This window comes from Leucopleurus acutus, assembly GCF_964270905.1.
Source record: "Leucopleurus acutus genome assembly, chromosome: 3".
Lineage (NCBI taxonomy): Eukaryota > Metazoa > Chordata > Mammalia > Artiodactyla > Delphinidae > Leucopleurus > Leucopleurus acutus.
In genome coordinates, this window is record NC_139145.1 from 85526535 (window position 1) to 85545835 (window position 19301).

The following is a 19301-nucleotide window of genomic DNA, read 5'->3' on the forward strand; positions in this document are numbered from 1 at the left end:
TATGTAAAAACTGAAGCTATACATTTTATTTCCTGTAGCTATACATAACATGTATATATATTCACAGAAAAAGGTCTAGATGGAAGGTTAACAACTGTTACTTCTAGGGAAGGTATTGGGATTGAAGGTGACTATAAAAAATAGACTTGTCGGGCTTCCCTGGTGGCGCAGTGGTTGAGAGTCCGCCTGCTGATGCAGGGGACACGGGTTCGTGCCCCGGTCCGGGAGGATCCCACATGCCGCGGAGCGGCTGGGCCCGTGAGCCATGGCCACTGAGCCTGTGCGTCCGGAGCCTGTGCTCCACAAAAAAAAGGACTTGTCTTTGATGGTTTTACAAGTAAAATGTAGTCATATACTACACTTGTAATTTAAAATGTAAAGAAAAAGCAATATGCACAGAATGATACATTTTAAGAAAAAATATACACAAAAAATTATCCTTTGTATTTCTTTCTCCCTCCCTTCCTCGATGGCAAACATACAGGAAAGGTTTTAGAAGATTACCTGCCAAAATGATGCTTTAATACTATCTAAAGCTATCTCCAATAAAAACAATACACTCAACTCCTCTATTCTCACCTGAAAAAGAAAGCTCAGTTCAAGATTTGTCACAGCAATACAATTTCAGTTTAGAACTCTTGTTTTAGATATTTACAGTCTTCACATTGTACATAATTGTATACTGAAATTTTGCCATATCTTTAGAATATAGTATTTGGGGCAAGGGGAAATACAGTTTTTAAAGTTACAACTTAAATCATTATTAACATTTAAGTCGATGGCTTAAGTTTATATACATTTCTAAAAGAACAAAGTACCAAACCAGATTGGCTTACTTCCTCAGCCATTTACTAATTCCACCTTTCACCATTAAACAAAAACACTTTGATAGTTAAAGTTATCGTTGATCATCTCCTTGTGAGGACTATTCCTTCTGGAGATTATTCTGTAAAGCTACATCCTAATCAGAATAGAATAGTATTGGTGTTCAAATACAACCAGCTGAATTTTACGAATGACACTACTTTTGAGTGTAAAAACTAACAAGTTTTTAGAACAGTGTGCTTTTGAGAACTGCTTACTTTTAATTCACATATTGAAATCTTGAACCACAAAAACAATGACAATGAGAAAAAAAAGTACCAGAACTATCTGGTTTCACAATGGTTATGACAGAAAAGTACAGTCAGCAGTTTCTTCCCAAATAAAAAGGTCATCAGTGGGGAAGAAAAACCTTTGAAGGATATCTTCAATGGAATTCGGAATTTCCCTCACCTATCCTAGGTATCTGTTCAACTGCCTCCTATAGCAAGTTGCCTTGTGAAAGTGCCTCTCATATAAAAGAATAAAAGAATAAGTTCCTTTAGAAAGGCTACAATGTAGAGAAGACTAACTAGGCCAGTGTTAGAAAATCTGGATCTGTTTCTGAGATCCTCAGCAGACCTCAGCAGTTTCCTCTTCTGCAATGCAAGAGGGCTGCACTGTCTGACACACCTTCCGGCTCTAACTATGTTTTCATCAAAGGCCACCAAGGAAGGAAACATGCCTTTTTACCTTATAACATGAAGGCATTTTCATAACTGTTTTATGTATTGGTTTTATCTTCAGTGTAGTTCAGCAATATTGTACATTAAACATCCAGCGTACCTCGTATGTTACAAATATTCAAAAAACACGAGCTTGGTGATGACAATTCAAAAGAAGTCATATCCAAGTAACTGGTGTGAAGAGACTCAGAAAATAAATCATTTGAGAATACTCTTTATGTCTTTAAAACAAAAAATAGGTACACTTTTATTTCAAGAAAGTATTCAGCATTTAAAGTGGAGAATGACGGACTAGTTGGTAGTGCTGGCATTTATTTTCTTTTCACATTGACACTTGGAAAACAAGGTTGTAAGTTAAACTCAATCTCTTTAATATAAAAGTCTTTATTTAGTCACCTAAGTTTATTTTTACAACAAAGCACTTTTAATGTAATTTAAAACACACATGCTTTGATTGAAGAGTGATTGTAAATGGATCCAGTTTTCTTCCAACTGTGATGACAACTTAGTCATTTCCTCTAGAAGTACTGGCTCTGAAGGAAGCATTTTAAGGTGTAACTGAAAAGAAAAACGATAGTTGAACATTTAATTTAAGAAAATTAAAATTTTTGTTTATTCTGGATTTAACTGTTTTACCAAGGAAGCTCAGAAGGTACTATTCTTAATTTTTTTTCTTAAATGCTGGTTTATTGCCATCTCCCATCTCCCTCTCCTCTATTATGAGTTCCTTTATGGTACTGTCACTCTTTTAATAGAATTCAAGTGGTCATCACTCTCCTCCACATAAGGACAGTCCTGATACAGATCCAGAAACAAGGTCCCAGTTCTAACACTAAATCTGTATTTCTGTGCTTCTTTTAAGTTTCTCCTTTCATAGTAACCCATTGTTAATGAATGACCTATGGGCCCTTTGCTTTATTTTCTAAAGATTTAAGTAAACATATTCAGGAAGGTAAATTTGGGAAAGAATATAGAAACAATTTATGGCATTTCTATTTTTAATTCTACATACTACTTTTCAAATAATTTAAAATAATTGCATCAAGTGAAAAGTTGTTTTAGATATTTATGGGATAAATGAAGAATCATATCTGCTATTACTGAAAATCAGCATCATCTACCTCCTTCAATACATTATACTACTGAGATAAACATGAGTTCTCTATTATATTAGTCATAAAAGCAACTGTCATTGTCAAATCATTTGAAACTCCTTCAACCAGGATAGAAGTAAATATTTTGATTTCAACAGCAGAAAAAACAAAACAAAAAATAAACATAAAACCTGACTCTCTTCATGATCATTAAAAAAGTCTGCCAAAATGTAACTACATTAAAAAGTTAAGTTTAGTATACTGATCAAATGGATGACACATAAAAGTCAGGGGGTTGAGTCAAAATTGTGTTAAAAAACAAAAGCCAACAAAAAACAATTACAAGCTGCTGCACTATCCAGCCATCCAGTATGGTAGTCACTAGGCACAGGAAGCTATTTAAATTAACTAAATTTCTATAAAGTGAAAAATTCAGTTTCTCAGTCACATTAGCCACAATTCAAGTGCTCAGTAGTCACACACGGTAAGTGTGGATATGGAACATTTCCATCTTTGCAGCAAGTTCTATCAGACAGCACTACTCTAGAGGAGGGCAAGCTGCGAAGTACTTTTTTATATATTAGACTTACCTTTAAAAACAACGCAAGGTATGCCTGGGCTAACTCAAAGTCACGCTTTTTGTCCAACATCATCCTGATCATTTTCAAGAAGCTCTTCATAACTTCTACAGAACCACCACAATCAGGAGACAAACTTCGCAGCTCTGTTTCAATTCCTGACGGGCCTAATTCTTTCAGAAGGTTAAGAGCAGCTTCATCTACATTAAGTTTTAATAAGAATCCAGTTATTATCTACAGTCATTTCTTTTAGGAAACTAGTTTACATTTTAAACCCAACATATACTTAAATTGCACAAGAAATTACTTCTATGGCTTTTTTTTTTTTTTTTTGCGGTACGCGGGCCTCTCACTGTTGTGGCCTCTCCCGTTGCGGAGCACAGGCTCCGGACGCGCAGGCTCAGCGGCCATGGCTCACGGGCCCAGCCGCTGCAAGGCACGTGGGATCCTCCCGGACCGCGGCATGAACCCGTGTCCCCTGCATCGGCAGGCGGACTCTCAACCACTGCGCCACCAGGGAAGCCCTATGGCTTAATTTTTGTTTTGCATTTTCAGTAAGCTTTTTTCCTATTAAGGCTGTTAAAATCTAATTAATACCTAGCAACAGACATTTTAATATGCTCATGAACCAGTCAAACAAATCCAAATGTAAGAAGGCTACAGAGGTATACGCCAAGTTATTAATAGTATTTGCCACTGGGAACAAGATGAGGTGAGGGAATTTATTTTTCTTTCTATCATTATAAAAATTATAAAAATACCACATGATTATTAAGAAACATTAACACTACAGAAATATATGTGGGGAAAGACTCCACCCTAATCTTACCCACCCCAAATCTACTTCATTTCCCTAGAAGTAAGCACTCTTGTTTCATATGCATCCTATGAAAACATATTCTATACACTTACAAATTTTATACGAGGTATTTGATATTACAATGGCAATGACTATGCTTTTAGCTTTCTGAAAAGGAAGAACACCAATGACAAAAGTCTAATACGTTTTACTTTCTGTTCTTCAGTATATATTAAATAGTAGTGCTTTTTTTCTTTGTTCCCCCATAAATATAACAAGTTACTCCCTGTTTAATCCTGCTGTTCTTTAGCCATCAGTACCATTCTTTGACTTTTGCCAGTGTGCACTCGAGTGACAGTGGTATGAAAACAAAGCATTTGGATCAGAAAACAAGAGTATAAGTCAAACAGGAGAATGTGATTTTTGCTTACAGCTCTTACTATCATTATTAGCTACAGTCTGTAGCTTTCAAAGTTTAAATCTATTAAAACACTCAATTTTAAAATTACCTTTTTATGTGATAATTTGGTATTGCAAACTATATTGCAAACTGTATTTGTAAGTAAAAACAAAAGCAAAAAAAAAAAATCCAATTTCCATAAAGAATGAAAGGTTCTCAAAAGATTATTATAATCTCAATACCATCTGAGTTTAGTGTCACTCATTTAATATAACACAAAGCTAAAACTACTTAAGATTAAAACCAAAATTTCAGTCCTTCTGGTTTTTACTTTCAGCTACTGAGAAATCTAATATTTCACTCAATTCTCTTCATATAAAGTAAAATAAACTGAAATACTTCGTAAAATATTTTATAATTTAACTTACATTTATTATTTACCAGTCCTTCCTCAAGTTTCAAGCAGAAATCTGATTTTTGAGCCAAAATTCCAAGATTTACCACTTTAGACTTAAACAAAAACAAATAAACATTATTCAAAAACCATAAATGTAACAGAAAATTTATAGTTTATAATTAAAAGCTATCAGTAATTTATATCTGTAAAACTGGGTCTTGGTTAAAACTACAAATGTAAAACACAAAATATGCACCCCATATACTTAGAATGCTCCCTCCAATTTGCTTCTTACCTGTTGAGGATCACTATTTTGTTCAGGTGCAGCATACCTGGGTACAAGGCCAGGAACTGTTGGAATAAAAAACGGTGCTGATTTGGGTACTTTCGGTGGTTCCTTTGGTTTATTCTTTTTCTAATTAAGAGAAAATGAGAAAAGGAAAAAAGACTAGTAAGTAATTAAGTATTTAATTCCCACTTAATTTTTAATAAGTCCAAAAAGTAAAGAAAGGGATGAAACTTTTTCAGACTAGTTTGCTAAAATAAAATCCCAACCAACCAAAACCACAGATATCCTTAAACTGGGATTCCCAGTGCAAACCTCCAGTATTCTTGCTGATAAGGCAGAAGAAAAATGACAGGGTTCAGGAGAAGCTCTAAGGCAAAAACAGCCCATTTTCCTGAAACATGAGTATTTACGTGAAGAAGTAACAAGTAATTTTGAACTTCCTTTTTACTGAAATACAACCTTTTCTGCAAAATGGGCTAGAAAGCAAAATTTACATAAATGCTCAACAGTTTTTCAAATATCTTTTCTCCAAAAGAAATTTGGAGCCAGAGTTAGACTCCACCATTAGAAGTAATTTGGTGAAATTTTTCTGTGAAGCATGGCCCTCATTCTTCTATTTTGTTGGAATTTTTATTTTTCCTTAGTACTTTGTGCTTTTAAAAAGAGAATACTGTTGCTCATTTATAAAATATTTCAAGTGTTAGCAAAATTCTATGATGAAAACCTCCCTTGGAATTCCCACTGACAGAATTCAGTTTTGGTGACTACATTGTTACAGATCACTATCTCAGGAGCATATGGTAAACTGCCTAATAAAGGAGTCGCACAATTTTACCTTACACTATTCCTCTTCCATTCTTTAGGAACCCTGGGGAGTTGCTTTTTGAAAGAAAGCCCGGGATACTTGTGGCCTCCTGGAGGCACAGCATAAAAGAAAGTTGTTACATGAAAGCCAGAGGAAGCACTGCCACTAGCAATGAAAGCACAGCCCTTCTTTGTGATGGTAGAAAGTATAGTAAAAGTCACAGTTACTCTCCTAACTCATTGTTCTTGAGTTAGAAGGCAGACAGTCACTGAGTTGTAAATAAAAACAAAGGGCTTTGGAGAAGTTCCACAGGGCTCTGGAAATCACCTAATTTCATAAAGAAAACCTAAAGTAGAAAAGTTACCCATAGGACAAAAATAAAAATTCTAACCTCTTTCATTCAGAAGGAAATAAAAATATTGGAGGTGTTAGCATATTTCTCTCATAAAGAGCATTCACTCAGGTTTCTGGATGTTTTTATGCAGAACAAACTATATCTGAGCAGCAGATATTTTGTCCCTTTACGGCTGACAAACTAGACAACATAATGGAGAGATTTCATAACTATGTGCCTGGACAGCATACCTTTATGCTGATGCCCAATCTTTCAAAAAGTGAGCAAGTAAAAAGAAGCACTTTTAAATTCTGTGAGTCAAATTAACATGTGAAAACCTCTCTCTTTTCTTACCCAAGACACAAACAACTTTTCTTGTTATTAGTTACAAAAATACTTGCTGCACCTTGTCATAGTTATGTCAGTGTTCCTTACACTTTTTTTTAATGCCAGCCCTTAATGTGACTTAGTACACTTATTACACACATAACCTCTGGTGACTGTATGCATTTCATAAAACAATACTTACCCTAATTATCAAAGGACAGTCTGAAATTTTCTACTCTAGTCTATACCTCTATACCTTTCAATTGCTTTTGCTACTCACAAATAGGGGTCATGAAACATGCTTTTAAAAAATTAATTTATGCCATAATTGTCCATTTTTAATGTAAAATTGTAAACTCAAGGACAAAGGGCCTAAGTTTTTTTCCACTGCTGTCTCAGGACACTACCCCGTACCTAGTTCATATTAAATTATGTGCCTGAACCCAACAGCAAATCTTCTTATAGCTGACAGAGCAGGGTGTGGTATGATAAAGGGTGAGTGAAGCTTACTTTTAAAAAGGCCAGTGAAAGTATTCTAATCCCCAAAATGTCTAGGAATAGAAACATCACACATTATGGCAATATTTTTTTTTTCTTATTTCAGAAGTTAAAAAAGTAATTTAGGGCTTCCCTGGTGGCGCAGTGGTTGAGAGTCTGCCTGCCGATGCAGGGGACACGGGTTCGTGCCCCAGTCCGGGAAGATCCCATATGCCGTGGAGCGGCTGGGCCTGTGAGTCATGGCCGCTGAGCCTGCACGTCCAGAGCCTGTGCTCTGCAACGGGAGAGGCCACAACAGTGAGAGGCCCGTGTACCACAAAAAAAAAAAAAAAAAAAAAAAGTAATTTATTAGGCTGGGCTTAAAACATCCAATTTCTAATAGCTCTGTAGTTGCAGGCTATACTTTTGCTATATCCAAAGGTCCTTGATTGCCCTCAAAGTTGATACATATATAGAGAGAAAATCTTGCGATAATCATACTAGATTAAACAGCATTTAACCAAATGGTATTCTCTTTACTACCTTAGGCATCACCTGCTCCTCCTAAAGCCCTCAAAGTAAGGGAAGCTACCTCTACTAAAGAAAATACTTTTGAAATGTGTCTTTAGGGGCCAATATTAAGTGTACTATAGTATTACCTTAATAACATCAAGATTTAGAAGATTTTTCCACCGGGATTCAGGAAGTAGTGACAGAGTCACCAGCTGCTCATTCAACTGTTCTGGGGAGTCATACTCTATCATTTCATCACTTGGTTCTGTGGTTTCTTCTAATAATTCTACATCTTAAAACAAAAAATTTTCAGGTAAAACAAATTAATGCTGAATGAGATTTTTACCATATAAAAGCAAATTAGTTCATTCTAAATGAACTAATTAGTTCATTTAGAACTAATTAGTTCCATTAGTATTTCATAACATGTTCACTCAATATAGCCTTGTAAAATCTTTCTATTTATTTGGTTCATCTTCTTATTTTCTCATATTAACTACAGTTCCCATCACCAGACTCAAAACATTTCTCCACTGATATACTATTTGATATCAATACATCAATTATATCTTTGCATAAATTCATGAAGTCATTCAAAATATTTCATATAAGCTAAAAAATACTTTGATTGAATGCATTAAATTTTGCCTTCAGTATCAATATCCTGCACGTTAGGTTTATTATATTACACTTCAAAAACTACTTTACTATTTTGTGATTACCTTGGGTTTGACAAGTACCAGGAAGCATCACTACTGAAGGAACATAATCTGTGGGAAGTGGCCGTAATGAAACAACTGAATACAGGGAAATATTGGACCTGAGAAACAAAAACATATGCAATATTGTAAAACATAAAAATATGTTCAGGGAAACTTCAATTACTGGTAATAATCTCCACAATCTTGAACTTGGCTATAAATTCTGATCACTTGTAAGTTAAAAAATGATCTCAAAAATAGATAGTATTAATTTGAAAATGCTGATTCATATCATAGATGTCATCATAAGAAAGGTGTGCATACACATTATTAATGGAGTCTTTATTCCTAATGTAGCACAAAAAACTATTGGGTTGGCCAAAAGGTTCGTTCGTTTTCTCCCCTAAGATGGCTCTAGTAGCACTTAGTTGTCTTCAACTTCATTCGAAACAATTTTGTTAGGTTGTATGTGACAGCTGTCATATCAGCATGCATTTAAAAAAAGACTTAGCAAATTGGGGAATTTTTGTGTAGCCATTTTAATATTGAAAATGGACCAAAAAAAGCAACATTTTTGGCATATTATGCTTTATTATTTCAAGAAAGGTAAAAATGCAACCAAAATGCAAAAGATTTGCACAGTGTATGGAGAAGGTGCCTTGACTGATAGAACGTGTCAAAAGTGGTTTGCAAAGTTCTGTGCTGGAGATTTCTTGCTGGACGATGCCCCACTGTCAGGTGGACCAGTTAAAGTTGATAGCGATCAAATAGAGACATTAATTGAGGACAGTCAACGTTATACTAGGCAGGAGATAGCCAACATACTCAAAATGTCCAAATCAAGCATTGACAATCATTTGCACCAGCTTGGTTATTAATCGCTTTGATGTTTCTGTTCCATGTAAGTTAAGCGAAAAAAACCTTGATCGTATTTCCGCATATGTTTCTCTACTTAAACGTAAAACATTTTAAAAACATTCCGTTTTTAAAACAAATTGTGACGGGCGATGAAAAGTGGAACTGTACAATAATGTGGAACGGAAAAGATCGTGGGGCAAGCGAAATGAACCACCACCAACCACACCAAAGGCCAGTCTTCATCCAAAGGTGATGTTGTATATATGGTGGGAATGGAAGGGAGTCCTCTATTATGAGCTCCTTCCAGGAAACCAAACAATTAATTCCAACAAGTACTGCTCCCAACTGTACCAACTGAAAGCAGCACTCGACGAAAAGCATCCAGAATTAGTCAACAGAAAACACATAATCTTCCATCAGGATAACGCAAGACTGCATTTGTTTCTTTGATGACCAGCAAAAACTGTTACAGCTTGGCTGAGAAGTTCTAATTCATCTGTCGTATTCATCAGACAATGCACCTTCGGATTTCCATTTATTTCGGTCTTTACAAAATTCTCTTAATGGAAAAAATTTCAATTCCTTGAAAGACTGAAAAGGCACCTGGAACAATTCTTTGCTCAAAAAGACAAAAAGCTTTGGGAAGGTGGAATTAGGAAGCTGCCTGAAAAATGGCAGAAGGTAGTGGAACAAAAGGGTGAATACATTGTTCAATAAAGTTCTTGGTAAAAAATGAAAAATGTGTCTTTTATTTTTACTTAAAAACTGAAGGCACTTTTTGGCCAACCCAATATTTATTTGAGAGATCAGTAATGGCTAATACTTTTATAAGGTAACATAACATCCGTATATTTATGTTGCTTTGACAAATGGCAACCTTCATGTAAGGAAATTATAAATGAAGTAAAGATGGACTGGGAGAATTAAGTCAGAGAGAGAATATGCTGAACAGATTCTTGGGGGGTTGCTGAACAATCATGGATTTCTCCTTTCTAGAATGGTCCTCTAAGTGCTACCTGACCCTGCACCATGGCCTTGGATGACTAATCAAGATGTGGATACCTGTCCCAAAGTGGGCTAATCACATTCTGTCTCCCAAACATAATGAATCTGGAATGGAAAATAAAAATTGGAAATATCAGATTCTGAGTTAATAGCTGTACTATATGCTCTTGCTGCTGAGGTACCACAGCTACCATTCTTCTCTTGTCTTGATTGTTCAAGCCTCAGATTCCAGGAGATATCCCATTTTGCTTATTAAGATGGCCAGAATCTATTTCTATTATATAGTGAATTTACTTTCATATCCTAAAAAGCCAATCAGAAAATCTTGTAATTAGAAAAGGAATTCATTTTTTCCTCTTCCTCAATAAGAGTTAAAAGAATTAGGCATCTCAACTCAGAAAACAAACAAAAAATTTTCTAGACCCAGATAATGGATCATTTATTTTGAACTCTTCTATGTTCATCACCATTAGAAGACCACCATTAAGATCTGTACATGGCTATGAAAAGTTATGCAACTAAAATGAATCTTAGAAAGCATTCAGCCCATACTTATGCCTTATTTTATAGATAAAGGAGTCTGAAGTTGAGAAGTGACTAGCCAAGGTCATAAAGGGGTATTGAGGCAGTGGCAGGAAGACCAGCCTGGCTGGGGATATCCCTTTTCTAAGATTTTTAAACTCACTTATCCTTTCCGCAAATAAAAGCCAAATAGTATAACAGATAAAAATCAATCATGTGGTTTAGAATACACACTTGAGCAAAGCTATCTAAATTATCAAGCAGATGTTGACTTAGTCATACACTTATGGTGAACTATGTGACATTTCCATTTTATAAGTTAAAAAAAAAAACCTAAAGGGCAATGTTAGCAACTATGATTGTCTGACAATATCGTCTTCCTTTTCCTTCTTACCCCAAAGAGAGCTGTATACAAGAACTTACCATAGATAAATTCCAAGGTGGTCTACATGGGAAGTGGCCAGAAAGTCTCCAGTAGGGGACATAGTAACATTAAGAGGAGCTGAGTCCAACAAAAAGCTGTCTATAAGGCTATAGAAAGAATCAAGATGTTAAAATATTTGAACTCTACCAAAAGGATATAATTCACAAAATACATTTTTGCTAAAAAAACAAAGGGTAAGAGATGCAGAAAATTTTTTTTTAAATCACCAACACCAGAAAGTCATCACTAACAAAGAGCTTTGTTAACTAAGTTACTATGTGAAAATAATCTCCTTAATGAGAACGACCCAGAGCAGAGCACTAAATAGACCAATTAACTGGAGAGAGTTTCATCAACAGGGAGAATACAGGAGGAAATGCTGTTTTTCTGGAATGCCATTTTGGCAGACTTGGAAACAATTCTAAAGATGTCACACGTTTAAAATAGATTATCAGTACTCTCCTGTATTTGTTATTTCAGTAAAATAATAAAAGGTGTAGGCAACAGAAGAAAGTAATAAAATCATTATAAATAATAAGGGAATGGTAGTAGAAAAAAAATTTGAGCAATTCTGTTTTTCAGATAGGTATCCATGCTATATATGAAACATGAAAATTCAGTCTATAGAGCATAACCATAAAGCAGCACTAGTCTCACAGCTTCAAAAAGCTATGAGCAGGGGTTGAAATTGGGGAGGAAAAGGGAGCAATCACACTCAAGATGACTCAGAATAGGCTTCTCAGAAAACAGTGTGTGAGGTGAGCCTTACAAATGGACAGGAATTCAATGGATGTTGATGGTAAAGAAAGCATCTTCTGGATGAGGGAAATGTGGAGGGCAAGGTGAGGGAAAATACTGTCTAGCGAGGAGTGCAGTTTGGTCTTGAATACCAAACATCTGAGTTTGTTTTTGTCTTTTAATAAATGGAAAGTCACTACAGGCTTTTGAGCAGATAGTGCTGTAATCTTCACTTTCATAAGAAAATCTGCTAGCAGAATGTAGAATATATCTGAACAGAAAGAACAGTGAGATTATGGTAGTAGTCATCTAACAAGCAGTGAAGATTTGAACTAGGATGGTGGAAGCAGGAAATTTAACGAGGTGAATTTAAGGAGCAAAGGAAGGCCTAACACATTGGCATCTTGCAGAAGAGGCTTCTTAGGCTGGCTAAGAGTGTGAATACCTTGTATACTTTAAGAGGAGTATACTGGTTTTAATCAGGGCTGTTTTAAAAACTACTTTACTCACTGAAGCCAATACATTATCCATGAGAAGGCATGGCAAGCTGACTGAAGCTCAGAATCTACATTAAATAAACCAAATTATTTCAAGAAAGCAAATGACAGGAGTTAACACCTTTTTTAGTGCTCCATGCTAGGAAGTATCCTGAGCACTTGTGCCTACTGATTTAATCCTCACAACCCTATGAGGCAGATCTGTCCTAACTATACACATTAGAAAAATGAGGCCCAGTAAGATTTAAAAACTTGCCCAAGGTAGAAAGTAACTGAGCCATATCTGTCACCAAGCAGTCTGCACACTTAATCACTATAAGCTCAGTAAAACCATTATGGAAACTAAAGGTACGACAGTTTGATAGCACACACACCCAAAAGATGCCTACACTGGTGATTCATGAAGCACACTCTGAGCAGCTCAAAATGAAGACTTTCCAATGGAAGCATTAAATGACTTATCCATGATAAAATCTCTCTCAGTGTGTTCACAGAGTGATTAACAATGTGAACCTTAACTAGGTAGTAGGACAAGACTAAATTTAGGAGCACTACAAACAAACCAAAGTGTGCTCAGGACAATGACTGATGTTTAATTTTCACTTATGGGGAAAAAAGAGTAATAATCTGTCAGATTTCTGCTCAGCCCTTCTTTGGAAACTCACAAGAACAGCTGCTCTTGGGGATCAAAGGAATTGAGGAGAAGGACGATGGCTAAACACTTATTATAACCAGAGACTGTAAAATTATTTGTTAATTCATTTAATGCAAACAACCCAGAGCAGAAACTTTATCTCCATGTATACTGATGATTAAACCTAAACTCAGCAATTTCAGATCTTACCATTTCTTCTTTGTCTTAATATTTGTTCACTACAAGTGTAAGTGTGTGAGGGGTGAAACTCCCTAACATGTTCAGAATCTATCTGTTAAAAAGAGAAATCTACTGCTTGAGCAAATTTATTTTACTTGATACTATAATTGCTTTGGCAAATTCATTGTGCAATGTGACTTCCACAGCTGTTGTGTGTGGGTAGGCTGGCCTTCCATTACGTAAAAGCATCAAACTGAGGAAGGTGGTTTCCACATCCATAGCATATTTTACATGACCAAATTAGTTCATAAAGCTTAAGTCTACAGGCTTAATCCCAGACCTAACTACCATATAGTCTCCTGCTAATCCTACAGAATGAAGTCTCAGGTAAATTATGTTTTTTGAGAGAAAAACTGAAAAAAAATTCCCATTTTAAGGGATCAGATTTTCAAGTACAAAGCTCCTCATAAACAGAAGTAACATTAACCCACTTCTGATTATATTCTAAACAAATGCAGAGAATGTCTAGATGTTCAATCTCCAGAGTGACGGAATCACCTTACAAAGGAAACTTTAATGAACAGAATAAAGGGATAGTTTTGCCTCAGTGAGAAATGCAAAACAATGTTCTACTGCAATTATTCTCATGTAATGCTCCTCAGAAAGCAAGGTCAGGTGAATGAGACAGAAAAAAAATGCAAAATTCTATTAAAACTATTTAATTTTATATTTTTCTCACCCCCAAAAGAGTTCAACCTAAACTTCTAGGAGATTAAAACCAACCAGAAATTACAGGTGGTAGTGGTAGGGGATGACAGATAATTTCAGGGATAAAAAATTTCAACTCTGGGACTTCCCTGGTAGTGCAGTGGTTAAGAATCTGCCTGCCAATGCAGGGGACACGGGTTTCAATCCCTGGTCCGGGAAGATCCCACATGCCACAGAGCAACTAAGCCCATGCACCACAACTGCTGAGCCTGTGCTAAAGCAGTATTTTATCAAAATAATAAAAATAAAAAAAAAGAAATTAAAAAAAAATTTCAACTCTGCTTCTCTGAGAATCCTACAAACACAAGAAAATTTTCAGCACTTAAACAAAAAACCCTTTACAGTAAACAGTTCAGTACCTATGCAATTTGTTTTAATTATTTTTTTGGATGCATTGGGTCTTCGTTGCTGCATGCAGGCTTTCTCTAGTTGCGGCAAGTGGGGGCTACTCTTTGTTGCGGTGCACGGGCTTCGCATTGCTGTGGCTTCTCTTGTTGTGGAGCATGGGCTCTAGGCACACGGGCTTCAGTAGCTGTGGGGCGTGAGCCAGTAGTTGTGGCTCATGGGCTCCACAACACAGGCTCAGCAGTTGTGGTGCATAGGCTTAGCTGCTCCGCGGCATGTGGGACCTTCCTGGACCAGGGCTCGAACCCGTGTCCCCTGCATTGGCAGGTGGACTCTTAATCACTGCACCACCAAGTAGTCCCTGCAATTTGTTTTAGATAGGCACAATTCCAGATGGATACATCTGTATGTTACCACACACACCAAAGGTTTACTCATACGTATCACTTTTTAGCCTTCGTAATGAGTATATTCATTCTTTACATATTTAACATGTTATGTAAATGATAAAACTGCTTACTGAAGAAAAAACTAGGACTCTCCAAAGGTTGCCATACTAATTATGTTTAAAACAAATAGGGGAAATCAAAAAACCCAACAGAGGACTTCCCTGGTGGTCGAGTGGGTAAGACACTGCGCTCCCAATGCAGGGGGCCTGGGTTCAATCCCTGGTCGGGGAACTAGATCCTGCATGCATACTACAACTAAGAGCCCGCATGCCGCAACTAAGAAGTCCACATGCCTCAGTGAAGATCCCGTGTGCCGCAACTACGACCCAGCACAACCAAGATTAAAAAAAATAAATATTAAAACAAAAACAAAAAAACCCAACAGTTACCTATGGTTGTATGGTGAAATACTGATCCTTACTTCCTTACTATCTTCTACATCAAGAAAACCAAATCATCCTTAGAACATATGACACAACCCAAGCAAGGCTGATATTACAACTATTGGGAAATGTCTTTCCCCTATGCTTATTACAGCAAAATCTCATTAACAAACTATGTCGCCTTGGGCAAATCACTTAACTTCTCTCTGAGCCTCCGTTTCCTCATTTGTAAAACAGGACTAAAAAACAGTACCTATACCTAATAGGATATGAGAAAAGACGAAAAATAAAAGCATATCAAGTGCATAGCAGCTCATGGTAAATGTTAGCTTGGCTGCAGTTAGGCAGCAGCAGTTGTATGATACTGCTTTTCAACCTTTCTCATTTGCTCCACTTCAAATCTTAACCAAAAAAGTAGTTTTTTCTTTATTAAAAATATACTTTGGTCCAATCATTATATTTTCTTTAAACAATCCCTATGTGACTCACTTCTTGCTCTGGTGTTTCTCCCAGCTTAATGCTTTTGTATTCACTTAAAATTGCCTGTGTTCACTGAAAAATAAGATACCAGAGTTGAAAATCTATCGGATTTGAATCTGTTCATCTTTTTACTAAGAAATTCAGCAAAAAAGGCTAATGCTGAGTCAAAGACTGGTGGCTTTGAACGCTACTTTCAGATCCTAATTCTTCCATTCCAAAAAAAACCTTACCACTTTAAAAAAATATTTTGCTAGTGTAGTACTACTGAACATTAACCTGTCTCTCCCATCTAATAATGTGAACTTAAACTACTGAAAAGGGCATTGTGTCAACTCTATTTTCTGTACAACTTTCCTACTGTAAAGTAATTCAAATTATAATGTTCACTTTTAGATAGAAGCAAAAGTCCAAGAAGCAAAAGACTAATCAATATTTCTAATGGTACCTTTAGAAAAAAGTTGTGTTTCTTTTTTTTTTAATTAAGAAAGTACCAACTTGAGGTGAATGTTTTGAAGCTGAAGGACACAGGCAACTAATTATATTTTGCTTTACTCTAAGTACAAAAGAGACCCACCTGTGGACCAAATTCCCTAGTTATTAGAGTTGGACCCATTAGTGACACTCTTGCTGTGCATATTTCCAAATCCAGTATGTATGCTGTATAGACAGCTTTGCCTCATTCCTTTATCAAACTTAAAGGGAAATAAGTACATCAGCGTTTTTCCTTTGTAAAGGTCAAATTGCTTTCAGGTATGAGCTTATCTAATTCCTGAGAAAGAAGAGTAGTAGAATTGGACAAAACTTAGTTTAGGAACATTTCAAAAGATTGAAAAGTACTAGCTTCCTTCTCATCTTTCTCATGTATCTCTTTTCTTATGGTATGTTCCTTTTCCCATCACTCCTTTCAAACTCAATCTAAGCAATTCTATGTTAAGTGATATGATTTCAAATTGTATCCCTACATAATTTTTAACAACAAAGTACTCTCTCTCTCAAATTACTGAACAGAATTAAGGTTTTTTCTTCAAGTGCTGTTTTAGTAGCACATTTCAATCTATGCCAGATTTCTGAACACTGTTGGGTTTTACCCAAATCTTAAGACACATTTTCAGTACTTTAAGGTATCTAAATGTCTTTTTTCAAGAATTATGTTAGAGACAGAAAATATATAATACACACAAAGCAAAGTGTTCTAATCTCTTAACTAAATTCAGTATCAACAACAACAACAAAAACAAAAAAATACTCAAAATAAAGTTTGTAGTCCTAAAGTACGATCTCTACTTTGGAGTATCAAAAAGGCCAAATGTGCTTTCTTAAGGTTTATGCAACTCACTTCTATATCTCAATTTTGTAGGAGTAGAGAACCTAAGAGGTTGGATTTTCCTATTATCTTTTATGGCACTAATCTCTGCTGTTTGAGATAAAAAACACTACAAGGATAAAATATAGTCAGGTTAGAAAAACTCCCCAAATATATTCACATTCTAAAAGTACATAATCCATTAACAACAGGTAAAAGTCACATGTAATGACAATGACTGAGAAAACCTCAGATAAGGTTAGAGATTTAAAAACTCACCATCCAGATGGAAGGTCCCAAGTTCTAATAGAGCAATCCATTGAAGCACTTATTAACCAACGACCATCAGGACTGAAGGCCTTTAAATTAAAAAAAAAAAAAAAAAAAAAAGAATACATATATAAATATATGTGTGTGTGTATATGTATTTCTGTATGTTTGTCTGTATATTTAACAGCTTAAAGAATACAAGAAATGAAAAGATAACGCATGCTTCATTAAAAAATGTTTGAAGTATAAAATTTACATCTTATTACATAAAATGCCATCTTATATACCACTGATTTGGATACAGCTAAGGACTAAGCTTTTACATGAATTATAAAAAGTTTTAAAAATGAACAGTTTCACCCAATTTTCAATTTCTACCCCATAATCTCCTATATTTATAGACAGTTAACAAACTGACTACTAATTGTTTTTAACATAAAACTGCTGTTTTGAGAACATTCTATTAGAAATATTTTGTGAGCCTAATTTCAATAATAAAGTATCTGTGAAAGGAACAAAAGCTCCATTTCCTTGAAAACCATCTATATCTTAGAATGGCTTTCTAAGAATGATTTTGAAGAATGCAATTTCTCTTAATATAGTGAAGTTACTAAAGAAGTCCTTCAGCTTGTACTTATAGATTCAGTTAAGTCTTTTCTCCCTTAATGATCTTTTATTTCCAAAGTATAAATTAAAACCACAATAATCAGATTTTCAAAATAAATTTAAATAATAAACTACTTATGCCACCATGAAGAAGTTATATCTTCTCTGTAGATAAAAATGGAAAAATAATAGCTCTCTTCCTGCAGCACATGAGCTTTAAACCAAGTCAAATGTAAAAGAAGACCCAAAAGGAAAAACTTTAAGGTTTATAATGGTAGTAGGTTGTTCATCCAGGAGTGTAAACACACCATAGGGATTATGACCATCCGTATTAGCAAATAATAGTGGGATAAGTGAACTCCAACTTGGTCATGGGGCTGCGATGATACTGTGGAAACTCAAACCTTAAGGTGCAGAGAACTCAATTTACAGAAGGATAGTGCAGATAATAAAGTATGGGAAAATGACTTTGATAGGTGAAGTCATGTAATAAATGCTCATAGGTTTAATGGAACAGGAGTAATTTGTTATTGACTAGGGGAAACTCCAGACGTATAACTTGAAAGTAAAGTTTGAAAAGGAAAGAAATAGGAAGAGCAAGATGGCATTGACAGATGTTTTCAAAAATGCAATTTCATCAAAATTACTCCACTCCCACCCCCATTTCTATAGATGCTGTCACAACAAATTCTGTTGATGGGTAGTTCTGCCAATCTCTTATCTGCAGAATAACACAATTTCCCGACCATTAACCCCCCACCCCTGATTTTTAAGGAAATGGGGGTAAACATTGCAAATTCAGATTTTTGGTGTGAGAACTGATAAATAAAAGTAGCTGTTGGGAGTGTCACTATGTAGGATTTTCTTTTATTTTTTCTGTTTCAAGTAAATAAAGGTATCTGCAATTGATGCAAAGTCTTCAACTTACACTTTTTAAACTAGAGTACTTATTACCATATTTCTCACTATAACAACATAATAGTAAGCTAAAACACATTTTTATTAATTAAACTCTTTTGAAGTTAAGATATATAAACTAAACACTAAACTAGAATGAACCAAGAATCAGATATTCCAGGTCTCCTATTAATTCATTATGAATGTAGAAAAACAGAAATGAGTTCTCTCAGCTTAGTTTAATATTAAGTCAAAAATGATACACTTATGTTTCAATGATTCACTCTCCAAAGTATATTTTGGCCTTGTTTAAAGAGAAAAAAATGAACTCTGGGATTTATACTTTAATGGCATTAACTTCCTGAGAAATATTAAACTTCTTTTAATTCTAAATTTTCCTTAAAAATCTCTTTTTTGAAAATTAGTCTCCTAATTATTCATTTTGAACATCTCCTATGATGAGTTTAATGCTATTAAAAATTTCAATTATTTGAACTTTTTAAACCTAAACAGAAATAGAAATGAATCAAGTTTTATTTAAACATCTGAAGTTTGTTTTACCATGTCATTTATTTGGCCTTGGTGTCCAGAAAACTCTCTGACAATCTTCCTAGTTTCTATGTCCAAAACAGTAATGGAGAAGTCGTCCAAGGCGAGTCCCAGAATGCCACTAGCAAAATA

At 35.2% G+C, this 19301-nt stretch overlaps 1 protein-coding gene across 2 annotated transcripts in view; it reads right to left on the reverse strand.

Moving 5' to 3' along the window:
• Positions 1-1821: 1821 nt before the first annotated feature.
• The window catches only part of WDR36 (WD repeat domain 36), a 37646-nt gene continuing 20166 nt past the window's right edge, over positions 1822-19301 (reverse strand). Inside the window, exons 15-23 of one of the 2 annotated variants that reach the window (XM_082835507.1) lie at positions 19182-19290; positions 17127-17206; positions 11070-11177; positions 8283-8380; positions 7707-7852; positions 5111-5230; positions 4847-4928; positions 3232-3419; positions 1822-2105 (exon numbers count right to left, since the gene is read on the reverse strand). In XM_082835507.1, coding sequence (XP_082691633.1) covers positions 1956-2105; positions 3232-3419; positions 4847-4928; positions 5111-5230; positions 7707-7852; positions 8283-8380; positions 11070-11177; positions 17127-17206; positions 19182-19290 — 1081 coding nt within the window. In that variant the 3' untranslated portion in view covers positions 1822-1955. Of the gene's footprint in view, positions 2106-3231; positions 3420-4846; positions 4929-5110; positions 5231-7706; positions 7853-8282; positions 8381-11069; positions 11178-17126; positions 17207-19181; positions 19291-19301 lie in introns of those variants that run through there. The other variant, XR_014326071.1, reaches the window with a different exon arrangement.